Source organism: Pipra filicauda, unplaced genomic scaffold (genome assembly GCF_003945595.2).
Source record: "Pipra filicauda isolate LSUMZ 115617 unplaced genomic scaffold, ASM394559v2 scaffold161_size1661140_pilon, whole genome shotgun sequence".
Lineage (NCBI taxonomy): Eukaryota > Metazoa > Chordata > Aves > Passeriformes > Pipridae > Pipra > Pipra filicauda.
In genome coordinates, this window is record NW_024104118.1 from 1,253,299 (window position 1) to 1,276,476 (window position 23,178).

Below are 23,178 nucleotides of genomic sequence, written 5' to 3' on the forward strand. Positions count from 1 at the left end.
GGTATTTTGGGTGATTTTTTGAGTTCGACTGACTTGTCTGTGCAGAAGCTGACATGTGTTGTTTCTGGGTAAGAAGGCAAAAGGTTAATAAAGGAATCTCACCTTCGTGTTTAATACTGAATTCAGCTGTGATTAATGGCTTTATTAATGACCCACAAATCAGAGCTGGTGGTGATGTAACAATATTTGCGTGGAGCATAAGTTGGAACGGTTCAGCTGAGGGAAGATCTGAGTAGCTTTGGGAAACTCGATCCATTTGTGGGAACAGAAAATATAAAGGAAAGTTCACTCTATATACCTGAGAGAAATGCATCTGCATCACTGCAGTGCCTGGATTAGTTTTGCTTTATGTGTGTGTGTGTTATTAAAAGCAGGTTACAGGATTAGCACCGTGAATCCTGCTTTGGTCCACGAGCAAATCGTGATTTTCACCTGTTGGCACGGGCTGGCTGGAGTGAAAACAAGCAGTGGAAAAACATCTCGCCTCCCTCTTCCTACTTTTTGGCATATAGCCAGTGTAAATAATAGTTTTAAGGGACTAAAGAGGTTGTGTTTCTGTTTCCAGCAGTAAAACAGTCATTCTTTGAGGTGTTTCTATGTCGTTTGCCTAAAATTTATTATATTACAATACAATCAGTAGTTACATAAAAATACTCCTTTGCCTGTAAATATAACCAAGTATTTATATGTTAATTATAATCTGTGATGTACTGATCTGCACTACATGTCTAAATCACTAATATTTTATATAATAATTATATATTTTATATTTATACATCATAATATAAATTGTTATATCACTAATAATTTTATAATCGGCAGTAGATTACTACATTTCTATGTATCACTTGTGCAGTTTTCTACCATTTCAAAAGTCAACTTAAATATGCCATTTGTATACTGCTGTTATTCTAAAGCAGTAATATTAATCATAAATTGCTAATGGCCAGTAGTTCAGCACCAGTCTGGATTCTGACAGGGAAGCTCTGACAGAAATGCTGGGCCTTACTGTGAACCAGGAAAAACCCAAAGGTTTGAACCCTGTCACTAATATTGCATCCTGTACACTTTAGACAATAGTCAATAATAATGAATATTTTCTCCTCTAGGGCAAAGGAATATGAGAGCTTGATGGAAGCAAAAAATGCTGTGTCTGATTCCCCATTTAAATCCAAGTAAGCATTAAACTTTCTTTACTTTGACATGTGCTTTTTTGCCCTGTCTGTTGCAGAAGTGCTTCTGAAGTTCCCAGCAGAGCAGGTGTGGAAGGTTCTCCCTCAACATGGGGCATGTTGCCATCCTGAGTTACACATTAGTTTCTAATACAAAAGCTCAGACCTTAGAAATGCATTTTTTTTTGAAGACACTGTGTATCTTAAACCATGGAAGTTGCTGTAGTAAAGAGAACATGTGCTCATACTTTTCTTACCTGGAAACGAGAAGGTTCCAGTCCTGCACTTCCAGACTGATGGTGAAAATTCAGCACTGGAATGCTGGGGCTGAAAATCTTATGTTTGGCCTGCGTTTGATCAGAAAGAAAGGTGAAAGCATATGATGTTTTCCAGTCTGACATTGAGCTTTTCAAAGAACAGACCTTTTTGTTGTCTAGGATAAGGCACAGATGAAAACAGCTGGATGGTAAGATTAAAACAAGACCTGTGCTCAATGACAAATTCCTTCTCCTTAGTTTGAAACTGAAAATTGCTCAGCTCTTACTTTCTGATTTCACTGAAACCAGTTGGGAAAAGATGCAGAATATTTGGATTTCCAAAAGGATTTTGATAAGGTCTGTCACCAAAGATTTTAAAAGAAACTATATAGCTGTAGTTTAAGTGGAAAGCAGTTAAGAAGCTGAAAAGAAGTGGAGTGTTTCCTCAGTCCTTGGCAGAACAGGGAGGTCACCAGTAGAGTTCTGCAGTTCTGAAATGTTTGACATATTCACAAGTGACTTGGAGAAAGAGGGCAAGCAGTGAGAGGACAGAGTGTGATGATCATGCAGAGATTCAGGACAGTAGGGACAAGAGCTGATGCTGAATGATAATTTTGAAGAGAGTTAGTGAGGCAATAAAATGGCTGGTGAAATCCAGTGTATATTGAGTGCTACACAATAGAGGGGGAAGACAGAACTCAGTTATACCTTCACATACAAAGTGTGGGCCTTGAATTTGCAGATGTGAGATAGTTCCAAGAAAATATCAGCTCAGTCCTCTCAGTAGTTTATAGAAATCCTTTGTTAAAATTATTTAAAAACTAGCAAAAACAAAACAATGAGATGTACAAATACCTGGGTCATCTGCATCTTTTGAATACAATGTGCAGTTCTGGTTCTTTGTCTCCAAACAGATAAGCTGGAATTGTTAAAGGTTCAGAGGAGGCAGGAAAGGAAATCTGTAATAATTTTACATGTAACTTCTGTGTTAGGAAATAAGTAAGCTGGTACTTCTCATTCTGGGGAAAAATGTGATAATGGGAGGAAGTTCCAATGGGGTTATGTTACAGAGATCTATAAGGTCCTAAATGGCCTGGAAAAGATGGATGGTGATTGTTTGCTGTCCTTCCTGGTACCGGAATGAGGGAGCGCAGGGTAGAGCTGGAGCCGGATTCAGAGGGAACCAAATCCAGTGTTCTTAAAGCAGAGTGCAGGGAGATGGATGGAACTCCCTGACTAAAGTCACACAGGTGATAGCTGACACTTTACCTGCATTCCTGCAGTTCTGGGAAAGGACATCCAGCCCCAGAGACTCTGAAGATGAAAATGGGGAAAGAAACAGATTAGTAAAGAGGATTATGCACTCCTGCCCTGTTCTTAATTTTCCTGAGACATCCATTTACAGTGGGCAGATGGTGTGTGTGCCTTACTTGTAGTTGGGCTCAGGGAGTCTGTAGCATCAGCCAAGGAGCTGTGGGGTCTCCACAGTTGGATTCTAAAACCCTCGTCCTAAAATAGCGACGACTTTCCAGACTGGGGATATTTGTCTTCAGACCAAGGTAATAATCTGTGTGTTTTGTGATTGCTTCCATCACTCATAAATTGCTGATATACTTGAAGGTGGCATTTTGTATAAGTTACTGGTGGTTGAGAAGTTCAGATCCTTGCAGTTACATACAACTAGCCTGCAGGCAGTATCTTTTACATAGTCTTTTCAATAGCTTGAAAACCTGCTGCTGAATCTTAGATGTATTTTAAAATAATAAAAATCCATCACTGAGGTTTGACTTAAGAAAATGCCCCATCTCCAGCAGATGGCACACCTGCATAAACACATGGGGAAGGAATTGGCTTTGTTTCTTAATCATCAGCACTTCCATTTTCAAGATTAATTTTGTAGCATATTAAGACTTCTAGATTTGTAGCTTCTGTGTTTTGCTTTTCTTTGCTACCAGGAAATAAAACATTAAGGTCTGATTGTCAGAAAGTAGAAATGTGCATGTTTAAGTGAATGAAAATATTGATAAGCTGTAGTGCCTCCACTTTAGGTCCTTTCTGAGATCATAAGTGATGTAACTTAGTCAGTTGTGTCTCAACTGAAGCACAAGAGAAACTCAGATTTTTAAATTTTTAAAATATTTTCAAATCTTTTGACTGATCTTAAATTTAACAGTTTTCATTTCTCTTTATGCGATTAAAAGTTCCTTTGCTTCCAGACAGAATCTTCTGTTCCATCTGCTTTCTTAGTTTCTTCCTTTATTGCCTCTGTTATTGCTGTGCCCTTTTAGACACAAACTAGAGTTGTGGCCACTGTGTAGCTCACTCTCATCACAGATCTGAGGTCTCTTTTGCAGTCTTCCTGCAGAAACCTAGGGATCTAGCAGATGCTTACATCTATATTTTTAAAACATAGTTTCAGATATCATGGTTATTGTTCTTTCCAAAATTACACAACTCTTTATCTACTCTGAGGCTCATATGTCTGCGAGCTTCTTTGAAATCAAGGGGGCAGCAGTGGGAGCTCAAGTCTGAACTGGCTTTTTAAGAAGAGAGGAGTGTCTGTGAGTCAACCATAAGCCCAGTCTGTTCCTGTTGAAATGTGTTAACTTTGCACCACACATATTACAAAATGGAAGAATAGGGAAGGGTAGTTTTATCTCCTTCTGTAAAGGAAAGCATGAGAGGACAAGAAGTTTCCTGAGGCAAGTGTTTTAGTCCAGACTTGCATCTGTTTACATGGCAAAATGTAATACAGGAAAAAATAACAGGACTTTTGTAACAGCACCTTTGTAACAGAACTAAGTACAGGATCCTACTTAACCAAGACCAGTAGGAAGAGGAGTCAGCAGAAAGGAGCAAACAGCAGTAGGTCTGCACTGAGTATTATTACACTGAGAAGCTTGTGAAAGTGGTCAGAGTATTGGCTTTTCAGCCAGAACACCATGTGCTGCTCTAGGATTCGGTGTTTAACTGCTACTGTACCTGGCTGAGAGAGCAAACCCTGCCAGTGCTGGGAGGTAAACCCTGCCCAGCTCTCAGGAGATCTGCAAAGTTACTGAGAAAGGTCATGTCACAGAACGGAGGGGGGACAGACTCAGAGTGCTAAATGCATTCTTTGTGTCCAAACAAATGCCAATACTTTTTGTCCATCCCAAAGGAAGGTTTGAGGTGTTCTGATTGGAGTGGAAGTATGCTAATGAACAGAAAACACTTTTTGACCTAGTGGGCCGTGGAATTTAAAAATGGAAAAGTTCTTTTTTATAAATTCCATTTAAAATGTGATCCAGTAGGTAGGTTTATTTATTTGCTTAACAGAAGCAAATGTGTTTTAGAATTAAATCATTAAATATGTCTTCCCTTTATGCTTCCTTGCTTATGCCACATTTCTTTACCCACTCCTCTCCCCCAAACTGATTGTGTCTTCACAAACAACTAAAACCATTTATGGAATGCAATTTCTTATCTGATTTTAGTTCTCAGTCATGTTGTCAGTTGTTACAGAAGAAAGACAGAACCCAGAATTAGTAGTTGGCAGGTAAAAAGCCTTTTTAGATCACCTTTAAGATTAAGCCACTTTAATATTATAAGACCACCGATTTCCTGCTGCGGCTGATAGATTGTTTCAGTGGTTTTTACTAGTTTAAGGTTTGAGATTTATAAAATCTTTTGCACTAAGGAAGCACTGATCCAAGTGCTTTCTAAGCTCTGCAGTGGTACTACACTAATGGCAATAAGCAGACAGGGTTTATCCTGCTTTGATAGGCACTGTGTATCCCTTTTTCAGTTCCAGAGTACTGATTCATGACTGGGATTGTGAATGGCTCTACGTGGTTCTTTTTTAGAAATGGGTTTTAAAAGATGACTGGGAAAGCTTTCTTTTTTTTAGTATCTATTAAAAATATTGTGCCCATTAGGGGGTGAGGGGTATAAGTCCAAATACTGCTTCATTTAGTAAGTATTCTGCTCTCTGAACTATTTCATGTGCCAAGAGGGACATCCAAGGAAAAGGACTGTGGACATTCTCACCTGGAGCAGCCAAGTGTTGCTCCTGACCTCTCTCCACTGTGCATTTGCTGGTTGGTCGCTGGTGGCACTTGGGTAATTTTATAAATGCTGGTGGACTCTTGGTGGATTTGTAGTATTAATTCGTATTTTCTGGGAACTGATCTGAGTATTTGCTTATTGTTCAGTCTGTCAGGTTAACCTGGCAAAAGGTGTGTCAGGTGTCCATTAGAGCATTCTCAGGTGTCCATCAGAACACGTTTTCAAAAGGGAAAGAAAACATTTTCTCAAAGTTAGAAGGTTATTTACATCTATTTAGGATCTTCTAATCCAAAGGCCATACATGTCAGTGTTAAAGCAATCTGCAGGTAGCAAAGTGTAAACATCATCCTTTAATGCAACAGGGAAACTAAGGTAATGAAAGATTGTCTTGTGCCTGAAGGGAGTTAACAGGACTGCAGGGGGAGAAAATTTAACCCCTTTGTCTAATATTTTAGCCAGTCTCTCCTCACACAAGAAGGAATTGTTTTCACATATTTTTTTTACTTACCTTTTTCTTTTCCACTGTGTAAAGGGATACTTGGGGTAGTATGGAAATGGGAACCACTGTTGTCCTGAAAACAGGCTGCAGAACAAAAAGAAGAGAATTAGAAAATGAAGAACTATTTCCTGTAAGAATCTGCTGGAGAGAAGATGGGAATGTAGTGTGAAGTTTGTTCTTGCAGAGGGCCATAGCTAAATGTCTTTAACAATACAGTGCTTTCTTACTTTCATTATGGTATATCAGTGAATTCACAGGATGAACTCACCTTGTAGGTCTTCTTGGTGTAGTAGGCTAGAGGCCGAGTAGGCCAGCTATAAGATAATATACCAAAATACTGATTACTGCAGGAAAAAACCAGTCTCTGAAACTGGAAGTACTTGTGCAAAATTTAGTTTCCAGACAGCTCTGGAAACTGTAGAAGAGCCAAAGTGTAAGTAAAATAAAATCCGGTTAAACTTTCAAAGCAGATAAATAACAGGTTTATGATTGGGCAAGCAGTAGATTTCATCTTCAGGGCAAGGCTGGAACGTTCTCATAGGAATACAAATAAATGCATTCAGAAAATGAGATTTATAGGAATTTTTCATCATTTTTCAGAGAGCTTCCTTTCAAACACTGCAGAAGGTGTGTGAAGCTGCAGACGTAGCTGTTTTTCATCTGGCAGTGCCTGGGACTGTGCCCAGCTGTGTTTCCCTGGCACACCTGGAGCCATGGGAGGGTGCCCCGCGTGCCAGCACAGTGTGAATTGTACTGCGGGCAGGGAATGTAGGTTGCTTCCAGGGGATCCAGCAAAGCTCCACTTTGGGCTGGGCAGGAACTTCCCCAGACGTTCTCAGTTCTCTCCAGGCAGGGGCTGCCTGGGGAAGAATCGGGGCTGTGTCCGGCTGGCACTTGGCCGCCCTCGCCGGAACCTCCGGAGGAGGAACCGCTCCTTCCCTGCAGGAACTGCACAGCATCCACTGCTCTGCCCACTCACACTAATCCTTCCTTGCATACATCACTGTGCAGCCAAGAAATCATGGATTTAAACCTGCAAGTGCTGAAATACATTGATGTTACTATTTCAAGGCTATTTTTTTCTGGAGATGAAATGTGGCCTATAAATATTAACAGATCTCTTTCCTTTAGCCTGTAAAATATATTAAACCTGCTAAAAATATTTAGCCCGTGCTAAAAAGGAAAACCTTTGATATTGAATATCCCTTGTTTTTCCACTTGCAGTGCAAAAAGATCAGATACTGTATTTTTATTTGCTGAACATACTATTTATGAAAGTTTATGTTATGGTAACATTCCAAGGCCAGTCAGTGCCTTATGTCCTTTCTGATATTTCTTCTGCATTCTGAATTATCTGTTTGTGGGCAGTACTGAAACCTTAATTAGTGAGATGGAAATAGTTTTAGAGAAAAAGACATTAACTTCCCTTTTTTCCAGCCCCAGTAAAGTTTCAGTCATTTATCATTCCTGTATGGCATAGTGAGCATCGGAGGAGTGAAAATTGGGAGACAGAAGGAAGAGTAAATAATTGTCCTAAAATGATTGAATTTGGACTCAGCAGTATTTCCACATAGCCACAGGGTCAGGTGTTGATGCCATGCTCTAGTAATCCACACTGCATACCAGGAGTGCACAAGGAGTCCAGAATGGACAGAGTTCTCTTTCCAAATCCGTTCATAGCAATGGTAAATTCTACATCCAAGCACAAGTCCTCTTCCATAGATTTCTAGTCCTTTGAAACAGTCCTAAAATTATTCTTATTTCTCTGATACTGCCAAGAAGTCAGTATAGAGGATATTAAAATAATTTCTCTGTGGGAGGAGGGAGTTTTTATTTCCCTTCTCCTCCCCATGTGATCACACAGCATCCGTTAACTGTTTTTGGCAGAAGATTCACCACACAGTAGGGTATGAGGCTGTAAGAGGTAATTCTTTAATGTGGTGGAATTGAAAATCTGTTCTTCAAGTTTCTTAATCTGTGATGCTGAACACACGCTTAGAAAGTTGGAATTTTGGAAAAGCATCCAGAAAGACTTTTAGAAGAAATGGAAAACTGGAAGCTTTTCCTTGGGAGTTAACGTGTTGTACAGCTTTGTTTTTAAACCGAGGACAGAAAGTGAACGTGGTGTTTAGCTTGCAGAGCATCTTAATAGGCTGAAGAGAAAGAAACTTCTGTTCCTCTGTCAGCAGAAGTATTGGTGTAATATGATTATGTTCCCTTTGAGTCCTTGTGAGGAGCATTTTGACAAACCTTACACGTTCTGTGTGCCGACACCTGATGTAGATTAGGAAAGTGCCTTTCTTCAGCCTCTGTGGTTAATCCTGGTGGAATTCCATTCCTCTGATGTTAAATGAAGCAAATGGAAACCTGTCTTGCTGTCTTTTGTGAGATGAAGTTACAATATAGTGTGGTAGGTTTTTTCAATGCCTTTATGCTTTAATATGCAATTAGAGTAGATATTTCAAAGAAATAATAAGACTTTTTTGCTTGATGTGCTAGGATATTGCCAAGGCAACAGCCATTCTAAATACCATTCTGTGAGAATAACAGCAATACTCTGCTTCTGGAGCATCTCTCTGGACTGCAGCAGTTCCACTTCTCATTGGTGCTATGGTCTTTTTATTTACTGTCCAAGTCCTGCAGTTGTTTGAGTTTTGGCTTTTAATTTTGTTTCCCATTTTAGTTCGTGGCTTACTGTGATAGGCAGAAGTTTCCTCCAACCTCATTTTCCACAGAGGAAATAGCAGTGCAAAAAAACCTCATCAGGATGTAATCTCCTTTTATTTTTCTTGCCATAGAAAAATCTGGTTGAATATTAATGGATTCAGCTGACCAGATGATAAGAAGTCCAAGATTTGAAATTCTGCAAATCATTTTTATTTTTACTTTAAGAACATATCTGTGTCTTCAGCATGTCTCGAAAGCCATTAACAAAGCTCTGAATTTTTTCAAAGAGAAGGCACAGAGTTTCCTGTTTACTCTTGATTAAGTGGAAACTCTCTGTTCTTCCTCAAATGAATATTCTGATATTGATGATTTTTTTTTTGGATACATGTGACTACTGTGGTACATTCTCCAGCCTTTCCATCTCCAGCCTTCCTGTCTCACCTCTAGGAGACCAGTTAATGTAATTTTCTCTTTGCCATTACTCTGTGGTCACTTTGTGCAAGCCTTCTGGCCCTTTTACACTGATATCTCCATTTTATGAGCATTGTTACCCTTCCCCTCTCTTTTCCTTCCTATAGACTTCTGTATATTGGCTTCTGGTCACAACACTGTTTCTCCCACTCATCCTGCTCAGCTCCCAGCTCTGTCCCACTTCAGTGCAAATTGCTCAGTGGATGAAAGCAAAGGTCCACCAAGCCCTGTCCCTGTCACTCAGAGCAGCCAGGAGCAGGTACTGAGGCAGTGCCTGACAAATACCTGGCAAACCTGGGATGCCAGTTCCTCCTGCCCTCTCCCAGTCTCCAGCTGAGGGCCCGTGTTCCCCGAGTGTATCCGCTCCGGCACTGCACCCACACTGCAGAGTGTGCCCCTGAGCTCTTACTGCCTTCACATTCAAGGCACAGAAGGATAAACTATGAGTGTCTTTTGACTGCAGTGTTTTAGACCTTAGGGTGAGAGAATGGTGCCTTGGAACTGCATATTTCTCCTCGCTGCCTCGCAGGAGAGCAAAGGGGAATAGCCCAGAGGTAGACATATAAAATGGAAATGAAACCTAACCCATGTGAGTCTGCGTCTCTCCCACCTCTGCATTTTGGCTTCATTACTGACCCTCATTAATAAAATGCCCTTTCTGAGGTAGACTGCAAAGCCACTGCTTTTTACTTATTCAGATAACCCTGAGGAGTCGTTTCTTTTATGATGCCTATAAGAAATTAGCCTGGTGATGTTTGCTGGTTTTGTTTAATCTGCTGTTCTGTTTCCCTTGCTCATCTCGAGAGTGAATTGCTCAGCTGAGTGAGCCAAAATGATTGCATGGTGGGAGCAAAGCAGGATGAAACCATTTTAAAAGGAGCATGGCAAAAACTAGCAGGATAAACTGTGGAAGGAGAATAGGGAAACAACAACAGAAACAAATATAGCTAAAAAAGAAGCACCTTGATGGCTGTACTGTCCACACTATTCCTGTGCTGTTTCCCTGAAAAAGTAGATAGTGAAGTGTCACAGACATTCCAAGCTGACTGTATCTCCTGGGATGTTTGACATGCTGGTCAGAATAGACAATTATAATATTTTTACGTAGATTTTCAGATTCCTTTATCATTAGCAGAGGTTCATTACAAAGGTGAAAGTTAACAGGAGTTTTTGCTTAACCCGCTCTTTGTTTTCTGTTGAAGGTTACAGCGACTGACAAAAGACCTTCTAAAGCACCTCCAAATGCAGGAGAGCTGCTCACTGGGGAACAACAAAGTACCTGGGCTGGACAGGACTTTAGGAGAGATCTCTCGTATTCTGGAAAAAGAGGTATTGTGGCTTTTATTGTATGACTTATATCCTATGGAGTGCGTTGCCCTCCAATCTCATCGGTTTGGATTTGGGACTGTTTTAAACATGTGGATGAATAAGTGACCTGTGTAACAAGCAGTTTCTGCTGTTAGACTTTTCATTTTTTTTTCCCCCACTGTATTTTTGCTAGGATTTTTTTTAACCTGGGTCATTTTAGCCATCTGGTTTATAGTGCTTATCCACAAACAATTAGCAGAGAACAGAGGAAAGAGTTGGAGCCAGCTTTGCTGGAGCACAAATCTGTTCAGTTTTCCCAGCTACGACAAAGCCAGCAGGTCTTTGCTGATGTGCTTATATATGGGATATTTCTATGTTTTGAATTTTTTTGAATCTGTGATTGTACAGCATATTTTGGTTTATGGGAAATGTTGGATTTTTTTTTTCAGTTAATAGCACAGCATTTGCATCTTCTTTACTGTTTCATCATGGTCAGTCTGCTACCACAGTGCTTTGTGTTTTGTAATATAATTTTTTGCTCCATTAGGACCACAGAGTATTTCAGCTTTCAGCTGGGACATTATGTTGTGTTCTCTCTCTAACCATTAGAAAATACTTCTCTTTCTTATCAGTAATCAAGAAATAATGAAAATTAGTTCTGAGAGAAACTAAATTACTGAAATCTGAGGAAGGGGCTGCATCATTATGGTTCAGGGTCGGTGTTGGTGAAAATGAGAGCTCTGTTTGATGCTTTTCACAACTTAGTGTGGAACACAATTACTAGTGGCACGTGCTTTTAACTGCTGAAGGCTGCCTGGGCTGCATGGGGTCCTTACATGTCTTCTCTTAGTCCATCAAGTTTAGTAGTGTTTTTGAAAGAGTTGTGCCATTTCCAAATTTTGCAGTGTTTGCATTACTTATTGAAAAGTTAATCTTTTTTTATTTCAAAATACAGAAATCGTGTTGTTGCCTAGCTACTATAAAAAGATGTATCTGTTTCAAAAGTTGTCTAAATAATTCTTGGAAACTCTTTGGAAAGTGGAGTTGTATCCAGCCTCTTACCAGCAGTTGTTTGCTGAGATTTTTTAACATGCTGTGAATTGCAGCTAAGTGTTAGTCATTAATTGTTCACAACATTTTGCTGGTCGTTGAGTCTGCAGTGGGGAATTAACAGCTAAATTTGATATTATTAACAGACATGCATTATTTTGTTGTTGATTTGGGCTTTTACCCTCAAAGCATTACTCAGCCACTGGAGAAGTATTTTTATATCTGAATGTCCTAATCAATAAGGTCAAAACCGATTGATTTCAGTAGCTGTCGCTGTGTTTACGGCACAGATCAGACACGGTCATTTGTAGAAGTGGGGAGTAATTCTCTTGTTAACTTGGGAGTCCAGAAATCAGCAGACACATCTTACATGTCAGTGGGCAGTGAAAAGAGTCTTGATGGTGTCAGTCATGGGCTGAGAGGAGGAGACTGACACTGTTAATTGAATTTCCCTGGAGAGCATAAAAATATACCCTAATGTGGGGGGAGAAACGAGGGAGTGGGAACCACACAAGCTGTCAGTGTGTGTGAGCTGATAACATTGATTTACCCTTGCTAATGGCCTGGGTTGAATAAAGAATTGCCCTGAGGGAGGCCAGGGTTCACTACAATAGATCCTTGCCACTTACTAGAAATTCTTTGGGCTCAGAAGTCGTGCAAAAATATTACAAAATAAAATTGATCCACAAAACCCTCTTTTCATTCATGCTGTGAAACATTGGATTTTTCTTTTGTTAATGGTTTACACGGCCTGAAAAATTTATTTATACAGGCTCACCAGGGAAATAAAGATTTGTTTTACAAACCATTAAATAAATTACTGAGCTGTACTTGGTAACAGTAAATAAGAAAAATAAATGCCATTAAATTTCTCAACAGAAGAAAGGGTTATTCAGCTCACTAGAAATCCCATGACTGTGCTGAAACAGCATTAAAGGGTTGGGTGTATTCTTTATGCAAACGTGAATCACAAAAAAAGCCACACAAGAGGATTGGCAGCCCTGTCTTACTGGGTTTTGCCTTCAGGTACAGTGCAATCACTCTGACAATTTCTGGTTGGACTCAGCCTTCATCTGTTGTGTTCCACAGTGCTGAGTGAGGCTTTTTCTCACCCCTGAACTTCTGTCATAGTGTGAGAACGTTCTAGGATGCCACATGCCTGCGTGATTATTGTGGTCTCACTTGCTCTTGTTTTGCCTTCCTGGTCTGCTGGACACAAGCACGTTCTGCACTTGGGGCCAAGTGCAAAACAGCAAAAAGAGTTTGTTTAATGCAAACGAAAAGGTTTTTATATCAGTGTGTCCTCTAAATATTAAAATATAAGGAATATCTCTCTTGGGCAAAGATGCATCTTAACCACTGTCTCTTTTGGAGTCCTGGTATTGCAACACCTTACCTGCTTCTCCTTAACACAGAATTATGAGGCTGCTGCCGGCTCCCCATGGAACTCGGCTTTTCTTTGGAATCCAGGGCACGATTTGAGTGCCAACAAATGAAAGAGATGTTGCTTTGCTTTGCTTCAGGTAGCTGTCAGAACTCCAGACACTTCTTGATATGCCCATGTTGGCTTACTTGGATGAAGCTCTACAACCACTAGAAGCTCTGCACCCTCTGCTGGAAAAGTATTTGCAAAGTCTAAGGATGAGCAAGTTGAAGTGCAGGTTCTGAGGATCTAACTTGGAGCATGGCCATTAATTACATGAAACCTGTGGTTCACGTGTATTAAATTAAATATACATAAGAGGTACTATAAGGTCATAAACCACCACGTGGTTCCAGTTTTAAATAGGCTTCCACCCCTCAGGTCTCGTGTCCTTGCTCGCGTTGGTAGGAAGCACAAATCCTGATGGTGTTGGATACACCTGGTGTGCTGTCCCCAAGGTGTATCTGCTGCTTTGGGTGTGCCCTACACTGTTGGAAGGCAAGTCCTTGAGTTTTGTGCATCTCATCCTTACTGGCAGAAATCCTGGAAGGAAGTTGTGTTCACTTTCACCTCTGCTTTGTTTAAAAGTACAGTAAGAAAACAAACACACACAGAGCCACAACAGCAGAACGAGTGCAAATGTTCCCAGGAGGCCTTGGCCTGAGGTTGGCAGATTGTCATATGGGACTCTTCAAGCTCTTAATAAGATCTGATAACGCTCAGTTTAAGATCCCCCATGAATCAGCCTTTGATGCTCAAAGTAAAACTCATGTAACCTCTTACAGAAGGCAAACCTGATGTTTGAAACAGCAGAGCTAGAACTGTTTTTCTGCCACGATTCTTTTTATTTTTTTGCATGTTCATTCCTTGATGGACTAATCTTACACATCCATCACCAGGGGCAAGTGTGTTTCACTGAATTGGCTGCTCCAGTCTGACTTGAGCATTCACACAGAAATGTCCTGTAATAGGGAACTCTTGTAGCAACCAGGATATTGAAAGCTGTATATCCTGTTAGTGGGACTGCAGGTACAGTTTTAACTTGCTTATGCTTATCATTTATTTCCCTCAATGTAAAGAGGTGACATTGACTGATTAAAAACCTGCTGATTAAAAAATGTACTGATTAAAAAGTGTCTACTATATAGAGATTAAGCTGCCTGAAGTGCATACATTTCTAAGGCTGTGACCCTGACCTGGGTCAGAGGTTGCTGCCTCTCAGATGGTCATCCTTAGACTTGCTGGCAGAACATCACTTCCCTAAAGTTCTTCCTAAAATTTGTTATTAGAGCTTCGGGTTTGGCTCCGTGTTTTAAAAGTCCCACTTTTAAATGTTAGAGGTATTTCTTGTGGGTTTGGACAGTCTGTGCTGGGCAGGGTTGGCAGACACTGTTATTCTGAGGAACGTGGCAGGATGCTGCTGGCAGTGAGGGTGGGGACAGCAGCTGGGGGCAGTGGCCTTTTCACCTGGCTCAGCTGCAGCTCAAACACTGCAGTTAAATCACTTCAGTTAAATTTGTACGATACTTATTTGTGACATCAGACAAGCCCATAAGGTGTCTCTCATCCATCTGACTGGGAATATGACAGAGATTCAGTGCAACTCTGAGGGAACCTCGTGATTTTTGGAATCCAATTGCAACAGCTAATCTGCTTAACTGGAATTATTTGTATATGATCCTTCTTATTGATCACTAGTTTGAAAAAGATCTTCACCACAACACAAATTTTAAGATTCTTTTAACTAAGTGATTTGACTGAAGATCTTGCAGCTCTGCTCCCAAGGAGAGGGCTCAGGGGCAGGACAGAGGTTTGATCCATGTCCCATCCCAAACACAGTACAGCTGAAGCTCCCATGTCCTCACAAGGCACAAAGTCCTAACAAACAAGATTTCACTGGTTCTGTTGATAAAACTTACTCTAATTTCGTATGGGTTTGAGGGATAGCTGTGTCCCTGATCTCCTTCAGGCTCTCTAGGTGCTGTAAAAATCTCAGTAAATAATAGCAAGTGCAAAACAAGTTGTTAAAGTGTGGTAGTAAAGTGGAACCAGAAACAAAAAGAGGAGGCTTTTAATAGATTGGGCCACAGTGCTTATAATTACTTACCAACTCTCTTCATGTAAATCTAAAAGTAACTGCTTTCCAGCAGGCTAAGTTTCAATCCAGTTATTTACACTACTAATTCAGAATAGTATTCTTACTGGAAACAGATTTCAGGGGGAAAATATACTTCCTTAGAAAAGGAATAGTTTTGTAACAGAAAAATGTGTGAATATGAGCCAGTAATTGACTGCTCTGGTTTAATCCTTTTTTAAAAAAAAGAATCTCAATGCTTACGACCTCTAAAACATGCTCTCTCAGTGACCATTAATGGGTTTTTTTTCTGTCAGGCAATGTTTTTGGGTTTGGGATTTTTAGAGAGATTTTTCAGCCTCCTGCTTCAGCAGTGGTGATGTCAGTTATTTACATTTCAGTAAAATGTTTGTCGTAGCTTTCAAATACATGGGGACTGTAGACAGACAGTGTTTATCCCATTGTAAAGACTGTCAGGAATGGCTGGCTCTAACAGCACACTCAGGCCCTGTATTTATGTTTTATTCTCTAAACTGTTGGGCCCATTGGGTATGGTGACCACAGCCAGGGGGAGGAGGGGTTCCCCCCCCCCCCCAAATAGGACAAACTCTTAATCATCAGAAACTGAAACAATAAAATTAAAAACTGTTGAAGAACTAATGTATGGGAATGGAGCACATGTGAGCTTTTGTATTGCTCGTGGTAAGTTTCTTCAAATGTCCCTACAGAGATTTAAAATTGCCCCGTGTATATATGTGTGAGTATGTGTATATAAATATATATATGGCATGTATACACAGACAAAATAGATTTTAGAAGCAAGTACTGTACATTATAAAGACTCAGTATTGTTACTTAAAGGATATATAAGAATACAGTGGGAATTGTGATTTTGAAACTCTTACACTTTTAATTTTGGTGCTGCAGGTGACCTGTGTGTTCCTCATGTAGCAGAGTGGGGTAGCCATCAGAGAGAATTGAAAGATATTGAATATAATGGCTGAATTTTATTTTTCAATAGAATAAAATTCTGGACCAGCTGAAAGGCAATGATGTACCTTTAAGCTTTTCTTAACCTACTATTGATTATATTTGGACTGGATGTGGCCTTGTTGCTGCACATAATTGTGTTACCTTGAATTAGTATTAGACAAGACACTGTAATTTGATATCAAATTTTTGAAGGAAACTTGAGTTCATAAGCTAAACAAGAGTGACATAAATAGGAAGTGTATTTTATGCTCCATTACATCTCTGGAAAAATCAGACTGTCTTTATAGCACACGGGCCATAGCTTGAGGTTTGTGGGTTTTATTTTTTAAATGAAGAAAATTGTCAAGTGTGAATTAGAAGCAGCAAATTTTATACCTAAATTTTGGCTAAAAAGAATTGATCCAAGTTGAACTTGGTTCTGTTAATCAGCTAGACTCCATGGAGGCAAGGATGATCAGTGGCCCTGAAGAAAGCAGGAGTGTTAGCAGGTGGAGCAATGATTCAGTAATCTTTGCAATATTGATGATATTTTTCCCCCTACTAAATTGTTTTGGTTGACTGTATGAAAAGGAAGAGATGGAGAGAAGAGAACAGTAAAGGAGTTTGGGAGCTGTGAATAGAACAGATTGCTCATTTCAGTAGCAGAGCATTAGGCTGCAGTCACTAATTAAGTTTGTGTTAAGGATATTTAGACCTCTGGAAGAAACCTAGCATAAAACCTGATACATGGATTCATGGAGGGCTGGAGGAATCACTGGAGGTGGCAGCTCATCTGTCACCATGTTACCTAAGTCCGAAAAAGCATCTTTTTTTTATTTATTTTAGTGAATTTACCTAAATCATGGACTAGTGGCTTTACCCACATTGTCTGTATTTTGTGATTTTATATATATACATGCATACACACACAGGCACGTTATCTGTATATTGTTTAATATACCATTTATTCTGTATAGCCCCACAATGGGTTCATTTCTCAGTCGGACCGAAACTTTAAAAAGTTATTTAACATTTACCTTTAAGTAATGTAATACTTAATTATAGTAATGAAAAGCTTGGTCGAGATTGCAGGCTTTTATAGGCAGGTTTGTGGCTGTGAGGTGTTTGTATTCCTTGGCAGGATGATTTCTGGGCTCAGCCCCTTGTGTTTGCTTGTTTTCTGAGCATCCGATGTGTCTCCACTAGAGGACACTACTGGCAGAACCAACAGCAGATCCTTTGAATCCTTACAAGTAATAAATCTATTTAGAAGTAGAATTTCTTTTTGACATCGGGTTCAGGTGTCACTGTGCTTAGAAATGACACAGCTCTGTTTCCCACGAAGCTGCTCCCAGCAGCCTGCCTGCTGGTGTCGGGTGCATGAGAATTCCTACCTGGATGATCACTGTATATCCTGACAAGACTTAAACTTGCCACCAGTTCTGTAGGAAAAATAGAAGTACACACGTGCACAGTATCCACTTACAAAGAAAGGAGCCCCATGCCCACAGCTGAGCAGCACACTGAGAGCCCCTGTGGTTCGTGCTCCCTGCACGATTGGTGCTGCAGAGCGGGGTGTCCCGGCCAGGCCTGGAGCAGTTCAGCTTGGCTGCAGTGCAGCACGGGCAGGGGACCAGCAGCAGGGCTGAGCTCTGGCACAGCTGCCCAGGCAAATTCGTGACTGGGGATGGAACAAGCTGGAAAGGCCTCCAAGCCCCCATCAGTCCTGTGCTCTTTCCACCTCCACCCTTGTGACGCTGCGCCGGGACCCCGCGGAGCCTTTGGGGCTGTCGTGTGTAACCTGCTGCCTTTCTCTTACATGAGCTGTGTCTTTTGGCTCCTGGCCATGGGAAGATTTTGGTGCATAGTGCACTGGTTTACACCAAAAAGCTTTCTTTTATATCAGGCAGTGGGCATTTCGTGGCCAAAATTTTTAGGAAGCAAAATAAACGCTCACACACTGCCTTAACTGTGCTTTCATCATTGTGGGTTTTGTTCTCTGTGAAAGTAATTGCTACTCTTATTTGTTATAATGAGAAGTTAAAACTCTGAGGTTCATTTTAGCTAAACATATGATGTATTTCTGTGCAAAGAATGGCTTAATTTTTAATCCATCCATTAATTTTTCAACTTGGGATACTCCTGCAGTAGCCAGTTCCAAAGCTATAGTGATGTCACATGAAGGGAAGTCATTAATCAAATGTAAAGCTGAATTATAACTGTTTAAAAACGATTTAAAGGCAAAATCCAAACTTTATGAAGGGTGTTGAATTACAAAACTTAAAAATGAGGTTTTTTAAAACCTAAAAAACTAACTAACCAGTTTTTTTAAAACTAAAAAAGAAGTTTTACCAGCTAAAACTAGAACTCAGGCCCTTGTAACTCTGTATATTGCCACCAAAAATCTAATAATTTTGCTCACACAGAGGGTAACAGGGAATTCTGTATTTATGCTTTCTTTGTTGCAAATATTAATCAAGTACAGAACCTGAGGCAGAGCATGAACTCCAGAACTGATAAAGCAGATATAGTTGATGGAGAAGCTGAGATGTAAATAACCCTCCTCAAAAGTAATTCACTTCTTTAAACCCTTTACCTGAGAGATTAGAGAATTTTAATGTACAGATGATCAGCACTGAGTGCAAGTGGTGGACAATGCCTCTAAAACACAACCTGAAGAAGGTTCAGCAGTGTTCAAAGCCTGGAGTATCCATATTGTCCTGCCTCTACCAGCTCATCTGCAGAGTCCAAGCTGCTCCTGGTAGTGGAACCGTCACCTCCTCTGTCAGCTCCAGCAGCAGGTTTGAGAGTCACAGCCCGGGGCTGGGAGTTCAGAGAGCAGCCCGGGGGCAAACACAGGAGGAGCTCCTCAGACAGCATTTTCCACCCAAACAGCCTTTTCCTGTCACTGCCAGGAGGAAGTCAATAGGTCAGGTGTGTGTTTTGTGGTGCAGGTTGGACCAGGCAGCTTTATATCATCAGTTCATTTGCCCAGAGTTTCTGTAATCTGTGGATTAACCTTTTTCTCGAGATGAACATATAAATAGGAACTTGTTACTAGAGGTCAGCCGCAGAATATTTTTTAACTTGTTTGCTGGACATGGTATTAAAAGGCAAGTTCAGTTCACAGATAAGCTCTGCAGTGTTCTTACTCCAAGATTATTTGGAGGTTGATTTCTGTGCACAGTGGATGTAGTTAAAAACTGCTGTGGGATGTAATTAAATGCTGTCAGCTTCCAGTGTTGCAGTAATTGTGGCTTTTTGCTGTGAGATCAGGCTTCTGCATCAGTTAAGAACTGATACATCATATCAGAGTGGATATAATGGATATATCTGCATTCCAAGGTATGCAAAGTTTCTTCACTACAGGACAAGAGATATGTTTTAGTGTCATTAAAGTCCAGACACCGATTTCTCAGTCATGAGAAAATGCAGACACCAGCTTAGAGATCATGATAAAGTAATGATTATCATAGTTTTTAAGGATATTAAGGTTTTATTTAGTTTGGTCTGAAGATATATCTATAGACATATTTTCTTGGAAGTATTTTTAAAATTCAACAGTGATTTGAGACCGTCACTTCTGACTTGAGAACGTGTCACCCAGAGGTCTGCTCTGATGTTTGCAGTACCTCACAAACCCACACTGTTTATGTGCCCCACGGCCCTTAGGAGCTGTCCAGATGGGGTTGTGGGCAAATAGTCCAAGAGGTTACAAGAGAGCACCCAAGGCAATCAGGGTGAAAGCTGTGTTTGGAATTCAAGTGCTCTTGACCGCACGACGGGTCTTTAAACAGCCACTGCTCCCTCTCCGTGTGTCCTTTCCCACATCATTTTAATACCTTCAGGTTTGTTTGGATTGCTCTGGTTTTTGTAGTTTAGGTTCAGCTGAAATCAGTGCTGCTTTCTAGTGGCTGACAGCTCTCAGTAGTGACCTGTCAGCCATAGGATTTTCAGATTCAGTGTTGCAAGAGATACCCGACTTTCCTAACTCGCTGTGCAATTTCTTGTCCAATCAAATGCTGAGAGACAACAGGACAAGATCACATCATTGTGCTTTTTATTTACCTGTTTGAGAACTTCTGTTTATGAGATTAATAATGAGAAAAAGTCAAATTGGCCTCAGCTAATGGAGCCATCTATGGAGATCCAGGAGCAGTTGTTCCTGGTATTAGACTTAAACCTCTGTCCTCACTTTCCTCCATTAATTGATGCACTTACTAGATGCTCTGTTATTTATAAATAGACTAAACATTTCTTTTTAATAAAAGCACATGCTGCAGTGCTGTCTTTCAAAATACATATAAAGATAATTCTTACTTTTCCAAACAACAGTGTGTGTTTCCTGTTACGCTGCTTAGCGTGAATGAAAGCAGCTGAACAGGTAGCATGGAATTCACTAATTTACCTTTGCCTGTCTTTCCTTTATGCCTTTCCCTGACACTTGAAGCTTCACAATCAGGATTGTGAGGGTCCTGTCCTTGTCAACAGCAGTGTAATAGAGTGCCTCTGTGACTTTACCACTGAACTGAAAAGCCACTGCAAGAACTTGGAAGGAAATTGGGTAAATAAGGTTCATCCTGCTCAGTGAGATCATACAGTGGGTCAGTAAGGAGTTTATCGAATTTGGTTTAACCTCACAACATGAGCAGATGTTTGGAAGCAGAAAAATGAACTGAGTATATGATGGCATAGACAGAAATCAGGTTTATGCACACAGGACATTTAGTGTTTTCAGGCCAGGCTTAAGAGTCAATAGTATTGGTATTGAACCAATTTTAAGTTACTTGCCAATAGCAGACTTTCAGAGAGTATAGTACTAAATACCTCTCCTTTTATTTTTGATTTAGTTAAAAAATAAGCTAAGCTTCATCTTTCTACTGCGTTTGAGTGATGTATCAGCCACTTGCTTTTTCACCCTTTCTTTTGGTCGCTCTTAGACATTCGTCTTCCTTTGCACTAAATGTGCTCTGTGAAGCTGCAGGTAACATAGCTGAGCTATTGAGGTGAAAAGCCAGTGTTACCCAGATGGATCAGATGGTGGAGGCTGAGCTCAGGAGTGTGCAAATACTGAGTGTTATGCAGGGAGTGAAACACCTTCTGCAGGATCAGGCCCCTTTACCTGCCTGCCATCAGATGCCTGGTAACCACCCTCTTCTAGATGAAGCCACGGAGATTAGTCAGTGTGGAGGGTAAACACAGAAGCCAGAGGAGCTGCCTTATCTTTAAGGCTTCAAAATCAGCTTTCAGGCTTCAGAATTTGCACTTTGCTTTGCAGGAGGAGGCAGGATGGAGCATTTCTCAAGGCCTCCTTTCTGGGGCTTTAACCCATTAGCACCTCAGAGGAAGGAGGTGTTACAAACACATGATCAATGCATCCTCAGTGTGAATGAATATCTCCCCCCAATGGTGTGCAAATGCTACTGAGCCACTTCTGGTTCATGTTTTAATCCTAAACTAGTTCTCCATTGATGTTCAGTGGTTGAAATTTTATTGTGGGTGAATTCACTCGTGTTTGAAAACCAGTTTGAGATTTTCAGATGGAGCGAAGTGTTGTTACAGCACTAATTTCACTAGAGACAAGTATTAAAGGGAACAAAATTGGCTATTTTAATAGAAAATATTATTTTTATATACTCTACAGTCCTTTTCAGTGTATAAAGTTTTATGTCTGGAGGACTACTGAAAGAATGTAGATTTTCTACAGTCACAGACATACCCGTGGGTTTGTATGTCCATGTAGATATACTTGTGTATTTATTTAAAGGGGGAGGAAAGGAAAAAAAAAAAGGAGGAGCCAGCCCAGGATTCAGTTGTCTGGTTTGTTTTTCTAAGGCAGCTTTGAACTGCATTTCTTAGCCCCTGGCATTTTAGATAGAATCTTCAAGCACCAGATAAAAGGAAAGAAAAAAATTCTTAAGGTGGATTTCAACTATATTTTACTAATTAGTTATTATTTTTTCCTTCAGTGAACAGTTTAAAAAGTGTAGAATAGTTGCACAAGTTTAGTGTGTTTTTTTCAGAAATAGAAGTCAGACTGTTTCAAAGTATTTGGGTTTCAATCGGAAAAATTTTCTTCTGAACAGCTTTAGTTCCTGAGGTCTGTCCAGACAGGCTTTCCAGGTCAGCTTCTGATTTGGACATTCTGCAGGACTAGCAGAAAGCATTCTTTGGGTTGATGAAGGAAAAATAATTTTTCTGAATTTCCTTTTTAATCTACATGGAAATATTTATTTTGGAGGTTTGTCTTGGAGAGTTTACACCAAAGTATTTCAATTAGTTCAAAAATATTTCAAGTAGTCAAAATGTGAGGTGGTAAAGTCACATAGAGCAGAGATGGAAAAGCTGACATTAAATCATTTCAGCTGTTAAAGCTCAGCATTATTTCTGATCGTGCTCTACTGATTAACTAATAATAATACTTTAACAGGAGAAATGTATGGAAGTGAATACTTTGGTCCAGGACATTGGATTTCACCCAATAACTCTTGTACCAAATTAATAAATTATGATTTAACTAGGATCATATTTTTCCAGTAGATAATCAGGTTTGATTTAAAAACTTCAAATGATTGAGAGTCGACCATATCCTAAGTATATTATGCTCATCATTAATTACTCCTGGCATTAAAAAAAATCATTTGATTCTTACCTGAACTCATCCGGTTTCAGCGTCCAAATATGAGCTGTTCCTGTGCATTGTCAGAAATCCTCTTCCCATTCTGGTTCTTCCACACTGTCCCACCATATTTTTACTTTCCCCAGCACAAACTGAACTGTACTTGTGTCGTGCCTGCGGGTGAGATGGATGTCTCTGCCCTGGTCTCTCCTGTTCTCCAGGCCTTGCAGTTTGCCATTGCCCTGGGCAGGGGGGAGCAGCAGAGCAGGACAGAGGTTTTGGTCTCCCCTCTGTCCTGGAGTGCTGCACATACAATCCCAAAGCTGTTGCAAATCGGTGCTGGCTTTATTTCGCTCTGTGTTACTTTGCATTACCCACTGACTTGTACAAATACATGAGAGATTTTCCCCCAGTGTGGTTTTATTTTGGCCCACAGTTCATATTATGTGACTGCTTTAATGAGTGCAACAAAACCCAGCCAAGTACCAGCACAGGCCAGTTGGCTTTTTCATGGCTTTCTTTGTTGACCATGTTGAGTAGGATGAGGCATATGTGTAAATCACTCTTTCGGAGCTGTGTGTATTTTCCTGTACCAAATGTCAGATAATGAGATGAAAACATT

At 40.3% G+C, this 23,178-nt stretch overlaps 1 protein-coding gene across 3 annotated transcripts in view; it reads left to right on the top strand.

Annotated features, from left to right (window-relative positions):
• Positions 1-23,178, top strand: part of SCAPER (S-phase cyclin A associated protein in the ER) — a 142,251-nt gene that overhangs the window by 64,176 nt on the left and 54,897 nt on the right. For all 3 annotated transcript variants that reach the window (XM_027712175.2, XM_039379267.1, XM_039379268.1), the window contains 2 exons: positions 1,110-1,175; positions 10,313-10,439. In XM_027712175.2, coding sequence (XP_027567976.1) covers positions 1,110-1,175; positions 10,313-10,439 — 193 coding nt within the window. The remainder of the gene's footprint in view (positions 1-1,109; positions 1,176-10,312; positions 10,440-23,178) is intronic.